Source organism: Cebus imitator, unplaced genomic scaffold, assembly GCF_001604975.1.
Source record: "Cebus imitator isolate Cc_AM_T3 unplaced genomic scaffold, Cebus_imitator-1.0 Scaffold230, whole genome shotgun sequence".
Classification (NCBI taxonomy): Eukaryota; Metazoa; Chordata; class Mammalia; order Primates; family Cebidae; genus Cebus; species Cebus imitator.
In genome coordinates this window covers 984,194-1,002,428 of record NW_016107545.1, presented here as the reverse complement: position 1 = coordinate 1,002,428, position 18,235 = coordinate 984,194, and the positions used below count along the sequence as shown (strand labels likewise).

General features: G+C 44.2%; 1 protein-coding gene across 1 annotated transcript in view; it reads left to right on the top strand.

Annotated features, from left to right (window-relative positions):
- TMEM132C (transmembrane protein 132C) overlaps positions 1-18,235 on the top strand; it is a 432,621-nt gene that overhangs the window by 142,677 nt on the left and 271,709 nt on the right. Inside the window, exon 2 of the mRNA XM_017497373.2 lies at positions 11,585-12,473. Coding sequence (XP_017352862.1) covers positions 11,585-12,473 — 889 coding nt within the window. The remainder of the gene's footprint in view (positions 1-11,584; positions 12,474-18,235) is intronic.

Sequence of the window (18,235 nt, the reverse complement as noted above, 5' to 3'; positions counted from 1 at the left end):
TAGTGACACTTTGATTTTAGACTTCTGACCTCCAGGACTATTAAAAAAAATAAGTGTGTGTTGTTTTAAGCGGCTAAGTTTGTGATAATCTGTCCCAGCAGCATAGGAAGCTGACGCGCCGTCCCTTAGAGAGCCCCTGTCCTGAGAGAGCCCCAGTCTGAGCCGATCAGATCCCACCTGCAGATAGACCTGGGTTCCAAACCACATTGTGGGTGACCAGCGTTGGAGGGTAGGCGGAGGATGTGGAGGAATCGGCCACATGGTCACCAGGCAAGACACTGGCTGAGCTTGAGGAAACACTGCCACACCATGCCGTTAAAGCAGCCCATGTTAGGTTTATAACTTTGGCTGGTGAACGTTTCCCTCTGTGCCTACCCAAGGCACCCTTCTTGTGCTGATGAAGTCCAAGATTCTGAAGATTTTAGAGCATTTGTCTTCGACAGGCACAGCTCCTTTCCTGAACTTCTAGGGGTCTGATTGAGTAGCATCTGAGAGTGATTATGGAGTTCTCCCAGAGAAAAGGGGGGAAATATCCCCCCAGGGGCTCAGAGGGGAATATACGTAGCTGCTCTTTTAAAGGAGAGTTTGCCAGTTATGAAATCGCAGACCGCGCTGTGTAATTTCAGCAAAGGATATTCGGGGTTTGTTCAGAAGAGGCATTGAAATCAAATAATCCATTTATCAAGGTGCCTTTTGTTTCAAGAAAAAAGAAACAATGAGCCATATTTAGCCAAGAGAGAGAGACATTCTGTGTCTGGGAATGTTAATAAATCACCAATGGAGAGAGGAAAAAAATATTCAGGCTGGCTTGTGTTTCAAGTAAGCTGCAGTGACTTGGAAGGAAAACCCAATCAGGGCTCTCCTTGAGGCGTATGGAGAAAGGCAAGTCCTGTTTTGCAGGTGGCTGATATCATCTGAGTAAACCGGAGATGTCTGATGCAGCAGATGCCTCTGAAGTCCTGAAAAGAGCCCGCCTCCCTTAATTTCAGATTTTTCTTTCTCACATACACATCGTCCAATTGTGTTTCACATATGGATATCACCCTTCCTCTCACCCCACATTTGTGCTCGGAATTCCTCAGCATGCTGAGTGCTCAGTGTATTGCTTTAAGCAAAGCGTCAGTGGATTCTGAGGCTCAAGGGGTTAAGGTTTTTTTAAAAAGAAAACAAAAACAAAATCCTCATCTGGGAAGTTGTGGGACAGGGTTTCATTGTTGAACTTTGTGTGACTCCAGGAACTCTCAACCACGGTGATACATTTCTTCTTTCTGGGCTGGGGAAGGCTTTGATTAAAATCCTCCCTCTGTTTCTTCCTATGTATGAAACATCTAACAAAATACCTCAGGCTTTCTGTGTGGATCAAGTGAGATCAGGGTTTGTCAGCCTCAGTGCTGTGGACATTGTAGGCTGGATAATTCTTTGTGGTAGGGGCACTGTCTTGTATGTTGTAAGATGTTTAGAACCATCCCTGGCACCTACTGACGAGATGTCAATAACAGCCTCCTCCCACTGGTGAGAACCAAAAAACGTCTGCAGACGTCTCCAAGGGTTTCTCAGGAAAATCGCCCTTTCCTGGGGAACCCTGACTTAGTTGCTGTTCTTGAAAGTCCCTTGCATACCCTCAAACAATTCCACTTGTGCCTTTGGATGATTTCAGGGGATGTTATCTTTATTTTTATTCAACTCGAGAGGAAAGCAGGACCTAGTATTTTTACCAAGGTGCATGTGTGGGGATCCACTGCCTACCCCATTTGGAGTAGTACATGGCCTCATCCCATCCGCCTGGATGGTCTTCCCACTCCCCACATGCTGGGCTCCTGAGCTTTCCCTCCACCAATCTCTTGGTAATGTTGTTCTTCACCCCAGATTCTTACCACACTCCCTTCCACCTCCTCAGGTCTTACCCATCCTTTATGTCTCAGCCCAGAAAACATCAGCTCCAAAGAATCCATCCCTGGTCAACACGTGTGGAAGTGGGCACTGTGATGAAGGCAATGCATCATGTTAGCGGGGAGCCTTGTTCTCCCAGTGTTATCCTGTCCGGGCGCTGAGTGACGTGGCAGCTCCTGTGTCCACTATCTCAGCATCTCAAAAACTCAATTTCCGGCAGCAGCTTTGTGGTAGAGTTCTCTGATGAACAACTGATGGAGGACACAATATCCCCAGCACTGACAGGCAAGTACAGATAAAGAAAATGGATAAACAGGAGAGGAGACAGCAATGGACGTGCTGTCCGCATGGAGGCCAGATAGGCAGATGCAGCTGTCAGCTGCTCCCCAGCCTCCCTCCTGTGGCCGTAGGAAACCGCCATTGGACTTCCCAGGGCTATTGTGTCAGGTCAGTAAAAATGACTCGATTATCCTATCTTTCTGGGAGATGTTGGGGCAAGCAGATAAAGTGGAGTAAGAGGGGAGACATTTGTCAGAGCTCACAATGGCATGGCAGCCCTGAAATTGTTTCCTTGCAGTCAGAAGATAACGTTTCCAAGAGAAAACACACAGCAAAGGCTGGCAACCACCTCTTATTCCTTACTCTGCTGTCCTTGGGCTTCCCAAGATGAGAGGTGAGTTTAGGGGCACACACAGTGTTACAGCGTTTGAGGGTGCAGATGGACCCTGCAGAGCTTTGTGGGGGACCCGTTCACGTGAGCGTCTCTATGGTTGGCTGTTGGGGATACCTGGACATGGCACGAAATCACCTGTTCAACCAAATAAGAAAGTGGGAATTTCCTGCTTGTTTGAATGATTCTGAGTCTGAGAGAAAATCTCATTTTGCTGCTGCTGTGTCTTCAGCACCTAACATTTGATCATCTCCCTGCTTAACAAAGAAATGGCAAACTGAAGCTCAGAGCTCTAGACAGGCAGCAATTAGGGGAGCTCGGTTTTTATTTACAGTAAGATTATTTAAGCAAAATTATTCATTCATTGATATTAGTGTATTATCAGTTTCCATTTTAATCAACAAAGTTATCAATTCTTAGTAAGTTCCTGGACTGATTAACAGTGCATACATTGTCTGGCTCATGTCATGAGAGTGACGGATGTGTGAATTTTAGGAAACACCACCCTCTGTTGAAAGCTCTGTGTACAGAGAGCTATGCCAGCCAGTCAAGGGCATGTATGTACTCAAGAAATTCTTGATCAATTCTCAGCAGCCCCATGGACGGTTCCTAGTGCATTATTTTGCTGGGGAAAAATAATTGTTCTTGTCTTCTGCAACAATTGTTATTTTACTTCTGGGTGACCATAAGCTCTAAAAGTAGGCAAATGTGAGGCAAAGAAGGTACTTCCATGCATGTGAAGTTTCTTCAACACATCTGATACGCCGACACTGAATGGCTGCAGAGAGTCGCCATACCTGGTACTGGACACCAGAATGTCCATGGACATTGGCTCCAATTCTTCCTACCATACATGAGAAGTTCTGCCTCCCAACGAATGGTGTCTACATTCTCCCTCATCGTGTCTTGAGCAGTGGCTTCTTCCCCCATCTGGCTTGCTTAATGTTGGGCTATTGATCAAACATCATGCATTCCTCAAGTGATGACTGAGTAGTCCCTGAGTCACATGGTATCTAAGACAGGAGGGTACCCTGGTGGATAAAAACAGTGTCCTTTTTCTCATGGAGCTTCCAGCCTGTTAGGGAAGATGGTCATTAACCAAGCCTGTACACAAATAAATATAAAATGACAGCTGTGTGAAAAGATGTAAAATAGAGGTGCATGGTGTTTGGGGAGGGGCACTGGACCTAGTGTGGAAGTCAGGAAGGCTTCCTATTAATAGAATAGGTGAGGTGGATCTGGGACCTGAATGGAAATTAATTAGGCAGAAGGAGTGGCCATATGTGGGACCCTGGTTATAGGAAGGAGCAAGATCAATTTAAACTTCAATAATAATTTTTAAAATCAGTAACAAGGACGTATTAAGATATAATTAAGATATAACCCTACTTGCACCCTTATGATGAGTCAGGCTTTTGTTAAAAGCTTTGTAGGCATCATCTTCATGAACCCTCATGTACCTGGCAGGCAGTGAATAGTGAGAGGTGAGCCCTGTTGCCGAGTGGACCAGAACCTCTGGAACCAGACAGCCAGGCATGAGTTTCAGCTACATCACTTACAACCAGGAGATCCTGGGCAACACTACTTACCTTCTCCATTCCTCAATTTCCTCTCCTATAAAAAGTGGGCATCATGATACTTGCCCCATAGGATTGTTGTGAAGAACTAATTGAGATTCCACATGTAAGCATTTAAAAGCGTACCTAGAACACGGTGATACGGTTTGGCTGTGTCCCCACCCAAATCTCATCTGGAATTGTATCTCCTGCAATCTCCACTTATTGTGGGAGGAAACTGGTGGGAGGTAATTGAATCATGGGGGCAGGCTTTTGTGCTGTTCTTGTGATAGTGAATAAATCTCACGAGATCCGATAGTTTTATAAAGGGGAATTCCCCTACATATGCTCTCTTGCCTGCCACCATGTAAGATGTGCCTTTGCTCCTCCTTCGCCTTCCGCCATAATTGTGAGGGCTCCCCAGCCATGTGAACTGTGAGTCCATTAAACCTCTTTTTCATTTATAAATTATCCAGTCTTGGGTATGTCTTCATAGCGGTGTGAAAATGGTCTGATACACATAGTCAATTCTTGATAACTGCTGGCTCTTCCATCAGGAGTTGTTTCATGATGAAACACCCTAAAATGTGGAGGCTTAGATCATGTACAAGGCCTCTTGAGTCTCAGGAGTTCTGATGTTGGCTGGGCTTGCTCACTTGTTTGGGGCTGGGCGTGGCCTCACTGATGCAGGATGGCCTTAGCTGGGATCACACCACTCCCCTCCACGTGGTCTCTTCTCCACCAGGCTGGTCCAGGCTTGTTCTTCCTGCTATAAGGCATCCAAAAGAGGCAGAGTGGAAACGTTCAAGGCCTCTTGAGACCTGAGCCCAGAATAGGCACGCTGTCACTTCTTCCATATTCTCTTGGCCAAAGCAAATTACAAGGCAGCCCAGATTCAGAGTGGGGAAATTGACTCCACCTCTTGTTGGGAGAACTGCAGTGTCTTATGCTGAGGGTGTAGATAAGGGTGTAGATACAGCAGATGGGGTGCCATCTTATAATCACTCTTCCATTGTTACCGTACTAGGCTATGTATCTAGATCAACCAGTCTCAATCTCTGTCTCTCTCTCTCACTCTCGCTCTCTCACTCTCTCACTCTTTGTGGAAATTAAAGCTCCCTTAGCCACTGTACAAGGCCTTGCTCCTTTCTTTACGGTGTCTGTCTCTTCTTGACTCAAGTCAAATCTCATGAGCTGGAAGAATTCAGAATGAGGCTCAACAGGAAGGGATGAGCTAGGCTTCACGTCACTCCGTCCCTTCTCATTTTTCCTCATGCGAAGGATAAACAGTGACCTGCTCAAAGAATGGAGGATCCCCAAGACAGGAGGTGAGACCACAAGCCCACTCTGTCTGTATTTTATAGAAAATAAACTCAGCATTTGCTTAAAAGCAAATGGGTTTCCTTTAGACATTTTTCCAGTTAAGAAAAGGAATCTTTCTGTGTAGGAAGAATGAAGAATGGCAAGAGAGCTTGTTGACAAATGCTTCCTGTTGGCGAATGCCCCGCTGCAGATGGGTCTGGAATCCTGAGCCCCGCCCCTTCACAGAGTCCTTGGCTCACAATCCTCCCCAAACAGATGAGTCTGTAAGTCCCTACACTTCAAGATTTAAGAGTGTTTTTTTTGGATTGGGATAAATACCTCAAAATAAAAGCATCAGATGTGGCAATTCGCCTGTTGGCTTTTACAGAATATTACAAGTTGTCTAAATAGTCCATGTTTACGGGCAGAGAGCCAGAGCTCTTTCTGGAATGTCGTATACCTCGGCAGGATCTTTTGAGCATGTTTTAAGCTGATTCTGAAATTAGGGAGTTAAAGTGGGAGCTCTGAGCCATCCCTAAAGAGAGGGAGGCGAATGTGCCCTTGTTGCTGGTGACCCCAGAACAAGGCCTCTGGGCTGAGAACAGGAGAGAACGTTTTCTTTCAAAAGCCATCTTGACAATCCAAGTCCGTTTGGCTGCAGCACCAAAGGCAGCTTTGATCTGCTCGCCAGTGTCCCTGTCGGGAAAAGGATTAGGGTCCTTCCAGAGGACAGCAGAGCCAGGCTGCCCCATATGCTGGTGGGTTGCACAGGCTGCGCTGACAGGAAGGGACAGGAGGGAAGGCTGGGAAGAAGGAGAGAGCCACCTCCCATCACCCCTCTCAACATGCGGATGCAGGCTTGCTTGGGCTTTCTGCGGGTTTTAAAACACAGAAGCAAGGAGATGGGCTTTCTTGGGTTTGGGAAGTTAGCAACTGGGGCAATGGATGTTTTTGCGTTGTGAGTGTATAGCATGTTCTTAGGTCTGCCCTCACGTAGCATAAGCGCATGGAGGATCTTCGCAAAGAAAATATTCAAACAGCAAGGAGGCTGCTGGCGGTCCTTCTGTTCATGTCAGGGATGGTTCAAGAACCCCGGGAAGCGAGGGGTGACATGCTGCACTTTCCTACCTTGGGGTCGAGCCTGTGACCCCCCCGGTATTCAGCAACTTAGCTGGCTGATTCTTCTAAATCAGGAATCTCAAACTCAAAGCATCTGCGGGACAAGGGGGTAGCTGCATGGAGCACGGGAGGCTGAGGGTGGGATGTCAGCAGCACTGGGGCTGCAAGTCACCTCCTCCCATCGTCGCCACGTGGGGAGAACGCCCGAGTGTTGCCAGTTCGTCCTATGTTCAAAGACAGGCTGGAAACCCAGAGACTCCCCAGTTTTTAAAAACTGAGTTTCACTTTATAAATATTTTTTTAAAAAACACTGTGGGCCAAGCAAAACCCATCTGAGGCTGAATGGAGCTCCAGAGTGAGCAGTCTGTGATGTCAGGTCTGAAGACGTGCAGAGCCCAGAGCCATGTGGTTTACGCCCCAGTCAGTATCACCACCCCCCGTGCCGAATCTCAGTAGGGGGCCAGAGAGACCCGAGCCTTGGAACTGGGCTCCCACCCAGTGGGGACAGGGTGGCAAGCTTATTCATTCTGCTAATTCATTTCACCTGGAAGAGTGAATAATGAATACTTTCTTCCTAGCTGAGAAAGAAGACGACGATGGCAAGATAGTGTCTTTGGTGATCAATTACTAAAAGTCACTCTCCCCCCAGATGGGTCAAGATTATCCAAAAATCTGACGAATTTGGGAATAATAATGTGGCGGGGCACCAACTCATTGTTTTTGAGTAACATGAGAAAAATGGCTTATCTCATTACAATTGTTTCCAACAAATTAATAAATATAAACAGGCAAAATCTCTAAGGGAGAGATGAGGAATTTAAAAAAAGACGAAGGTATCTTGCTTACATTTTATTTATTTCAATGAAACAGTTTTATTTTGACACAGTTAAAATCTTACAAAAGAGTTGCAAAAATAGTAAAAGGAGTTTTCATATACCCTTCACTCAGGTTCCTCAAATGGTGAGATTTTACCATATTTCCTTTCACCTGAGTTCCCCTCCACCCCAAGCTGTTCGAGAATAAATTGCAAGCAAACATAATGCCACTTTCTCAGTAGTTCTGAATACATATATTTTCAAAATCAAGATGTTCTCTTATATAAGTTCAGTACAATTATCAAAATGAAGAAATTGACATGGATACAAAACTATTTTCGAGACTTGCAAATTTTGTCGATGGTCTGAAAAATGTTCTTCATAGGAAAATAAAATTTCCAGTCATGTGTTGCCTTCAGTTTTGTGTATCTTTAGACATCTTTTTATCCACAAATCTGGAACAGTTCCTTGAACTTTCCTCTTAATTCATGACCTCAACGTTTTTGGTGGGTATAGGCCAATTACTTCATAGAATGTACCTTAGACATTTCCCCGTGATTAGATGCAAATTATGCAAATTTTTGCAGAAATACGAGGGAATCAATATTGTGTTCTCCTCCATTGTGCTTGTTGGGGGACAGTTCTCTGTTGGCCCCATTGCTAGTGATGTCAGTTTTGATCACTTGGCTAAAGCACGGCCTACCAACTTTCTCCACCAAAACCTACTGGCGTTTCCTTTGTAATTCAGTGAACAACTTGGGGCTAACTTGTTGGAAGACAATTTAAGATGATGCGAATCTCCTGTTATTCATGAAACTTTCACCAGCTGGTTTTAGCATCTACTTGTGATCTTTACCTGAATCAGTCACTCCTGTGAATGTTGTCAGAGATCCCTTTGGATAATATCATAAGGAAAAACTGTCCCTCCAAGGCCGGTGCAGTTACTCACTCCTGTAATCCCAGCACTTTGGGAGGCCAAGGCAGGTGGATCACCTGAGGTCAGGAGGTTGAGACCAGCCTGGCCAACGTGGTGAAACCCCATCTCTACTAAAAATACAAAAAATTAGCTGGGTGTGGTGACGCATGCCTGTAATCCCAGGTACTCAGGAGGCTGAGGCAGGAGAATCACTTCAATCTGGGAGGTGGAGGTTGCAGTGAGCCGAGATTGCACCACTGCACTCCAGCCTGGGTGACAGAGTGAGACTCTGTCTCCAAAAAAACAAACAAACAAACAACTGTCCCTCCCCTCTGACTTTATGACATTATCATCAAGTCACAGATTCTTATTTCATTGAATGGTTTTATAATCTTTTAACATCAGTATTTATTCTGATGCTCAAATTATCTCAATTTGTCCAGTGCTGCCACTCCTGCATCCTTTGGACATATTCTAAGGACTCTTCATCCTTTTAGGACAAAATAAGATACGTGTTCCAGGTTCTTCTTGTATTGGTAATGAGAGAATTTTCCCAGCAGTCCTGGTTCCTTTTAGTGAAGAATGGTATTTAGAAACCAATATCTGGGTGCTAGATGTGCACAGTGCTCTTAGGGTGTCACTGAGGACAGAGCTAGGAAACACATCTATGTACGTACGCACACATACATGTGTGTATACAATCTACGTCTACTTCCCTATCTGTGTATAAATTATAAACTGGAGTTCATGTACGCCAACCCTATTCTAACCCACTACGGGTTTCATTTTGGCCTTACCCCTTTCTGTACTAGTAATCCCTCCCTGACAGTGATAAACAGGCTTCCAGGTTCACAATATATTTCTTATCTCCTTGATAAGAAATGTACAGAAAGTAGTTTCAGAGTTGCTAACTCATACTTTTGTCCAAAACAAATTTACTCACTATCATTCACTATTTGTCTCTGATTCTCTGTTGTCTTTAGCCTCAGGATTTATAGCCAAAATATGTGTCTAAAATTACTTGGATTAGTTTTCCCTTACCCTCCTTCAGTGTGGTTTTGATATTCATCTGAAATACAATTAAGTTCATTTCTTTCCATTTGTAACTAATTCAGGGTTTTTACTCATCCTCATGGACATTAATATCATATGTCAAACATTTCCATGATTCCAAAGGTCAGAACTAAACCAAAAAGCCACACCCTCCATCTCTTTTCCCCATCATCAGCCCCCTTTATTTCTGCCTGGGGCTGTTGATGACCAACCTCATAGACTGTGATTTCTTTTCCTGTATGTGCATATGTGTTACATGAATGAGCAGACACACAGACATTTTCTTATCTTCCTGATATAGTTTGGCTGTGTCCCCACCCAAATCTCACTTTGAATTGTAATAATTTCCATGTGTCAAGCGCAGGACCAGGTGGAGATAATGGAATCATGGGAGTGGTTTTCCCTATATTGTTCTCAGGGTAGTGAATACGTCTCACGAGATCTAACAGTTTTGTAAATGGGAGTTCCCCTGCACACACACTCTTGCCTGCCACCATGTAAGACAGCCCTTTGTTCTTCCTTTGCCTTCCGCCATGACTTTGAGGCCCCCACAGCCATGTGGAACTGTGAGTCCATTAAACCTCTTTCTTTTTAAAATGACCCATTCTGGGGTATGTCTTTATTAACAGTGTGAAAACAGTCTAATACACTCCCCTTCTTTCTTAGCAGAAGTTAGTTTACTCAGCCGTCTGCACTGTGTCTTTTCACTTAGCAGTATATTTTGGAAAGCACTCCATATTGCCTCACACAGATCATACTCCTTTTACTGCAGCTCATGCTACTCCACTGGTGGATTTACTGTAGTTTATTCAACCATTTTTCTACATAAGGGTATGTAGGTTGTGCCAAAATATCTTGCGTTTAAAACCAATGTTGCAATAAATGATCTTGTGTGTGTGTGTTTTCTAATCGCCAGAGGTGTATCTTCAGAGTAGATTCCTAGAATTGAGATGAAAGAGTCAAAGAAAAATGCAAATGTAACGCCAGTTTCCCTTCCAGAAAGGCTGTAGCACTTTTCATTCTCAGCAGCAATATACTAAGAGTGCCTCTTACCCGACGACTTTCCAACAGTGTGTGTTAGACTTGGTAATTTTTGTCAGTCTTATAGGTGAGAAGTGGTATTTGTTTGCAGTTTTCATTTGTATTTCCCCATGAATGAGGCTCAATAGTTTTAAATATATCTAAAAACAATTTTAATATATTTTTGTGAATGTCCATATCATTTACCTATTTCTCTCTCAATTTTTAAAAATCTTTTTTCTCAAATTTCAAGATCTCTATATTAGGGCCGTTAGCCCTTGTAATGTGATGTATGTGCTGCAGATATTGACTTCTAGCTTGTCATTTTCCTTTTGACTTTATGGTATTTTTGTGATGCAAATATTATAAAAATTATATAGGCAAATTTATTATTTTTAAAACTGCATTTAGATTTTGAGTCATCATTCTGAAGCTTTTCCTATACCCAGGTTATGCAGGAATTCATCCCTGTTTTCTTTCCTGCTTAAAAGAAGTAACTTCTTTGACTTATGTTCCAGATCCACTTGAAGTTTAATCTTATGGATGGCGTGGGTGTGGATCTACCTTTTTCTTAATGGCTGTACAGTTGTCCCAGCATCAATGATTTAAAAGTCAACATTTGCAGCAGGTGCAGTGGCTCATTCCTATAATTCCAACACTTTAGGAGGCTGAGGTGGGAAGATTGCTTGAGCCCAGGAGTTCGAGACCAGCCCGGGCAAAATAGTGAGACCCCCATCTCTATTAAAAAAATTATAAAGAAGAAAAAAAGATCTATGTTTACCTCAGCATTTGAGATGCTACCTTTGTCACTGACTAAACTTCCATATGTTCTTGGGTTTATTTATGGACTTTATTCATTGGCCTGTTTTGCTATTCATGTACCACTGTCATTCAGTACATTTTAAACTCATGCAGATTACTAATAAAATACCCATTTTACTCCTATAGGTAATTCACCAGCATTCTGTTAAGTTGAACTCTATGAAATTGCCACCATTCAACGTATCTTACTCTACCGAATTCTCGTTTTCATGTTTCAACCTAATATAAGTATATGCATAATTCATGGACCATGTAGAATCATTGAATAACTTATTCCAGAAATAATATAAAAATTCTAGCCAAGTGGACTTCAGAATTTCTATCCCTCATTTCTAAATGGCTTACAGACCTAACAGCTAATGAGGAGCCCATGAATAATCCTGTGTTTGTCTTTGTCTTTTCTTTCTTTTCCCCCTTTTAGTGATAGAGGGTCACGGGGTCACAGACAACATTCCGAGATTCTCCTCGCTGCCACCTTACCTCCCTGTGAGCTACCACGTCCTCAGAGCAGAGACCTCCTTCTTCCTGAAGGAGGCCAGCCAGGACCTACTGCGGAACTCCAGCCTGCGGGCCCGGGTGGAATCCTTCTTCACCTACAAGACCAAGCAGCCCCCAGTCCTGAATGCCAGCTATGGACCCTTTTCCGTGGAAAAGGTTGTGCCTCTGGACTTGATGCTGACTTCAAACTTTTTAGGCCCAACCAGTAAGTTTAGTTTTGACTGGAAACTGAAAGCCCACATCCTACGAGATCAAGTCTACCTGAGCCGGCCCAAAGTGCAGGTTCTGTTCCACGTCGTGGGCAGGGACTGGGACGACCAGAGCGCCGGGGACAAGCTGCCATGCCTGAGGGTCTTTGCTTTCCGAGAGACCAGAGAGGTGCGGGGCAGCTGCCGGCTGCAGGGGGACCTGGGGCTGTGTGTGGCCGAGCTGGAGCTGCTGTCCAGCTGGTTCAGTGCCCCGATGGCGGTGGCCGGGAGGAGGAGGCCCGTGGACCAGCCGGAGGGGACCCCTGTGGAGCTCTACTACACTGTGCACCCAGGAAACGAGCGAGGCAACTGTGCCGGGGGTGACTTTAGGAAGGGCAACGCCATCCGTCCAGGAAAGGACACGCTGGAGGAACCCACGTCCCACCTGCAGAGGATCGGCACCATCCGCCTTCATCGGGCCCAGGACAGCGCCCAGCTCAGCCAGCTGCGTTTGGATGGTAACGTGGTCATCTGGCTACCTTCCAGGCCGGTCAAGCAGGGAGACGTGGTCACGGCCTACGTCACCATCTCCAGCAATTCCTCCGTGGACTTCTTCATCTTGAGGTAGGTGCCCATGCCTGCCCCTGCTCATCTTTGGCACGCCTGCTGTGAGACTGAGTTCTATGCTTTGGCAGATAGGCATTCAGGAAGCGTCGATTTTCACTACCTTTGGCAGATAGATATTCAGGAAGCATCGATTTGTACTACCTTCAGGGGCCTGTGAGCATTAGCAGGGGAAGCCAGGTTCTACACCTGCCCACTGTGGGTTATGGAGGGAAGAAGAGGCAAAGGGTGGGCAGAATTTATATCCAAAAGGAGCAAGACGAGCATAATCCTCCCTCGAGACCTTCCGTTATCCTCGCACCTGGAGACTGTTTCTGCTGTGGTTGCTTTGATGAGATACCATTTGAGTTGCGTGATTGAAAGTCCGTGTTCAGGAAGCCCAAGAAAAGGCAGAGGAGGGATGACGTGTCACCTTGGGTGTATATATGAAAAGAGCCAAGCATAGTACCCTTTTTCTTAATTAGATGGGATTAACTGTTGCCAGTTAGTGTCTGGGGGGCCTAAGTGCATGGGTATAGCTTCGCAATAATTAAGCAAACATGACCAGCATTAAACTCTTCAGCAAAGGTATTCTATCTTGTAAAACAAACAAAGCAGCAGAATAATCCACCTACTGTCACCGCTGCGAGTTCAACAGACAGCAGCATCAAAGCTGTAACAGGGCTGCTCTTCACTCTGCATAATGATTCTAAAATTTGGTACAGGAGCACATATTTCCTGAGGATAATTTATACTGGGGCAAAATTCAATTAAACCAAATCCTCTTAAGATGTGGACTAGAATGTCATAATAATGAAAAAGTTGTTTGTTTGAAATGTGTTTAAAAAATAAACGGAATAAAGATAAGGTTTTTTTTCTGCTGTAGTTAAGAATGAGGTAGGTAGTAATTGTAGCTATGCTTTGGTTCTTGCTAGAGTATAGCCTTAATCACATTTTGAATGAGTTGCGTCAAAAAATATTTGCAAGCTAGAATGACAGCACATCATACCGTAGTTCACTTCTGTTTATCTTTTGTCATGACTATAAGGATGCTTATTTTTAATGTTCTTTTTTTGTTTTGCTTGCTTTTGTTTCTTCATTTACAAAAAGGTTCAGAGATTTCCATTAGTTTCTCATCTTACTCGTTCAGATTCAAATAATTGTCTTCTGAAATACGCATCTTGTCATTGCCTTTATTTTTCCTTTCGATTTTTAAGTGGCCTAATTTTGCAGATCCTCAGTTGCCAGTGTTTTTTTGGACATGCTTGGAGGACTGTTAAGACATCCCTTTCAACAACATCATGAAATCCTACATCTTTTATGAGATTTACTGTACCAGGGATTCTCATTGCATTTGCATTGTGAACCTTGGTGGTCTGTGAGGGACTTGCTGACATCATGGTGGGGAGGGACGGGTCTCGCTGTCAGTGAATCGGCGGCTTATTGAAAGTATCACGGCATTGCCACTGAGGCGCCAGGAGAGCCAATATTCAGATAAAAGGATCTGGATATTGGGTTTGCTTCTGCCTGGCTTGGAGTCAAAGAGGTACTGCTCTGGGAAATCTGAATTTAATTTTTGGTAAGTCCCTTTGCCCCCTGGGTTTCTGATCAATAATGAAATAACTGCATCTATCTCTGGCTTTGGAAGCTAGAGACAGAAAGACCAGGGAACCAATGGCATGCTAAGTAGCTGTAAAATTTTGGAGTGATCATCTTCCCCCTTGCACTTGGTTAACATCCATCTTCAGAAAATACAGGCTCCAGTGTCACCAGGGTGAGCGTGAGCCAAGCCACCTGGGTCCCTAGGTCTAAGGTGCACAACCTTCCAGCTGTACCTGAAAGGGAAGCTTTAACCAGGCTCTTCAGAGAGGAGCATCTGTTTTCGGAATTTTTCATCACAAAGATAGGCATGGTGGTGGTGAACAACCAGCTGATCTCAATTCTGATCCTGTCTCTTCTACTTACAGACCAACCTCTGCATGCCTCAGTTTCCTCCTCTCTAAAGCAGATGTCATTGTAGTACCTGCCCCCATGGGGTTGTGAGGATTCAGTGGGCTAATATTTATTTGCAAATTGCTCATAACCGTGTCTGGTGCACTGAAAGTTCTCTGTCAATATTGAATATTACTAACAGGGCTGTTTTTCAGCATCCATCAAACCTTCAATAAGCACTGAATTCTACCTTCGTAGTAAAAGGACATTGTGTGTTGTGTAAAACAACTCCCAAGTTTATTCTCAAAACTGTATTATTCCCATCGTACTGTGATTTTGTTTAAAGAGCGGTGTCTTTGTGTCATGACAGGAGCACTTGTAGCACAGAGGGTGCCGATGGCATGGTTCTGGGGTGTGAGACTTCGTCACATTTAATGGCACTGCTTGATGTGGTCAAGTGCAGCAGCTGTTTTTCCTTCCTTCTGATCTTTCCCATCACAGATCAAAGTCCTGGGGAGGGAAGATCCACCTCACCCCTGTTCACCAAGATACGGCATGTGTTACAGGTTTCCTTACCTCAGATTTTAAATTTGAAGCAAATTTCCTAAGGGCTAAAAGCAATCGCTCATGGGAGAGTCTGAGCAGAAAATGTTCCCCAAACACAGATGCTAATGCATGTCCTTGTGTCTCAGGCGTGTCAGAATTCGATGAATAGGGAACAAATAAATCATCTGGAGACCCAGCTTTGAGGTTCATTCTTACTCTGAAGATGGAATTTCGCTATTTAAAAGGGGACATGATGGATGCTGTACACATTTCGGAGCCTCGGCTTAATTCCAGTTGCCAAAATGATCTGCAGGCAGCAGTGTGTCAAATGGAATTTTGCTCTGTGTGGAGTCTCTCTGTTTCTCTCCTTCTCTTCTCTCTCCCTCTCTCCAATTCTCCCGTTTTCCTAACATGATTGAAGGTACTTCTTTAAAAAAAATTAAGCTCTTATGTTTTTAAATAATTATCAATTTGTAAGAAGTTACAAAAATAATGCAGTGATTTCCCGTAGACCCCCCTCCCAGCTTCCACTGGAAGTAACGCCTTATAGAGCCATAGTGCAATATTGACACCAGGAAGCAACGTTATTAACCAAACTAAAGCATGTTTAGATCGGAATGTCGGTTTTAGGGCACCTCTTTCCAGCTTATCTGTGACTGAAGACATTTCCAAAGGCAAGGAAGTTCAGTTGGAATAATTAGTTCCGTAGAACGCCTGCCTGAGTCTCTCTGAGTGTCCGTTAGGAAAAGATGGGCTCAGTTTGCTTCTCCTGCTTTTTTAGGGAGTACAGAGAATTTCCTTCCAGGGCAGAGATGCCATCTTTTCAGGCTCTCAGATATGTTGTGTGTTTCTGTATCATCAATTCAATGTGCAGGTATCCAACCCTGGCCATTTGCCGGGCACTGTTCTACAGCAGTGAATGAAACAGACAAAACTCTCTGCCCCAGCGAAGCTTACGTTCTAGTAGGCAAGATAAAAATAATCAAACTGTGCATGCGCGCCAAGAAGTGACACAGCTGGAGGGCGTAGTTAGCTCAGCCTCCAAGACTGCTGGTTTTTGTCAAGAAACCATTTGCATTTGGGCACCATCTGCCTTAATGTGGACAACATCTGAGAGGCCGTCAAAGAGCTTAGCCACAAGGCAGCAGGTAAAGACAGAGTCCCTCGAATTCCATCCTGCATAAAATGAGCTTTATGAATGGCAAACTCTCCAGGATGGGCAGGAGCTCTTCCATATGTTGCTCACAGCTGTGTACAAGAGATGCACAAGGCTAGATGCTAAGTGCCGTGGCATTGCAGAGTGTACACAGCTTTGTGTTCTGTTGTCATTCAGTTCTAATGCTACAAGGAAAAGTCGTGTTCTCTGTTAGCATACCTCTAACATTCTGACAGCACCTGCTAATCTTGCTTTTTTGGAACAAAGACAAGTCACTGTTTACAAGCCTTCCCCTTTTCTGGCTGGAATTGTAAAACTTTGTTCTGTTTTCATTGTTTATATTTATAGTTACTTTCTTTTGGTAGCCCAAATACAAAACAAACAGTGGTTTTCCATTTTCACTGTGGATACAATTTTTTTTTCATTCATTTGGTAAATATTGTCTCAATTAATATGTGTTGAGCCCTGCCCATTTGCCAGGCATTGTTCTACAGCATTGAATAAAACAGGCAAAACTCCCTGCCTGTGTGAAGCTTATGCCCTAGTGGAGGAGGATAAGCATAATCAAAAGTGGGCTGAGTGTGGTGGCTCACACCTGTAATCCCAGCACTTTGGGAGGCCAAGGCTTGCGGATCACCTGACGTCAGGAGTTCAAGACCAGCCTGGCCAACATAGGGAAACCCCCATCTCTACTACAAATACAAAAAGAAAAAAATAGCTAGGCATAGTGGCAGGCCACTGTAATCCTAGCTACTCAGGAGGCTGAGGCAGGAGAATGGCTTGAATCTGAGAGGCAGAGGCTGCAGGGAGCCAAGATCACACCACTGATCCCCAGCCTGGGTGACAAGAGTAAAACTCTGTCTCAAAATAATAATAATAATCATCATCATCATCAAAATTACCAAGTGAATATGATGGGTAGTGATGAGTGGCTTAGGAAAAAAAATTTTAACAAGGGAGGAAGAATGGAAAGTGCTGAGAATGCAATTTAAATAAGGTGAGAGTCAAAGCAGGCTTTGCTGAAAAAGTGGTGTTTGAATCAAGCATGGTCTTGGCAGGGAAACATGTGCAAAGGTCCTGGGGTTGCTTGCTTGGTTTGTTTCAGGAACAGTAAAGAGATAAATGTGGCTGAAACAGAATGGAAGATAGGAGAGGTGGGGGGGGCGGTGAGCTCAGTGGGGAGCCAGGACTCACGTCACTCAGGACTTTGTGAGCCATTGTAAGGACTTGACTTTTGTTCCAGGTGAGATGGCTTTGAATAAGGAATGCCATGATGTAACTTATTTTTATGTATAGCAGTAATCTAGGTGAGAGAAGAGAGGACAGCAGCAGCAGAGGTGTGAATCAGTGTGCAGATTCTGTATTAATTTTAAAGCCAGGACTGATAAGATTTGTGGGCACCCTTGTGTGAAGAAGACACAAAGCGTCAGGATGTTGGGGATGAAGCTCAGGGCAGGTTTTCCCTTTCTAGATAATGTATTATAATTTTAGTTTAATTTAAATGTGCTTTAATACTTAAAATCATTGTTTCAAAGAAAAAATATTCAAGAAGCAAATAATGTAAGAAGATGTACACAGATGTGGCAATAATAGTGAAGTTGGTATGAGTCTTGCTGAAGTTTGGGAACCAACACCGTATTTTTCCATTGCAGTAGCTTTAGGAGTCCACGTGGTTTTTGGTTATAGAAATAAAGTACACGGTGGTGAGGTCTGGGATTGTCGTGCACCTGTCACCAAACTAGCGTGCATTATACCCAGTAGATAATTTTTCGTCCCATAACTGCTTCTTGCCCTCTCCCCTTCCGAGTCTCCAATGTCCATTCTGCCACTCCGTATGTCCCTTTGTACCCATAGCTAATTGCAGAGATGTGGAATCAACCTAAATGCCCATCAGCCAGTGAGTGGATAAAGAACATGTGGTGTATATATATCATCCACCTCTCTCCAGCTGCCTTCACTATGGCTGCTGGTTAGATCACAGGAGACATCCACCCAGGACACAGAGTGTGGGATCACCAGCGTCCATCGCTGGATCTTTTCTATTGAGAAATTCATGGGGGACATGCAGGGAGGCCTTGAATGGTCTCTCCTCAGGGTGAAACCCAGGGTGCTCTTTGCACAATGGCATCACTGACAAAGCTACGGCATT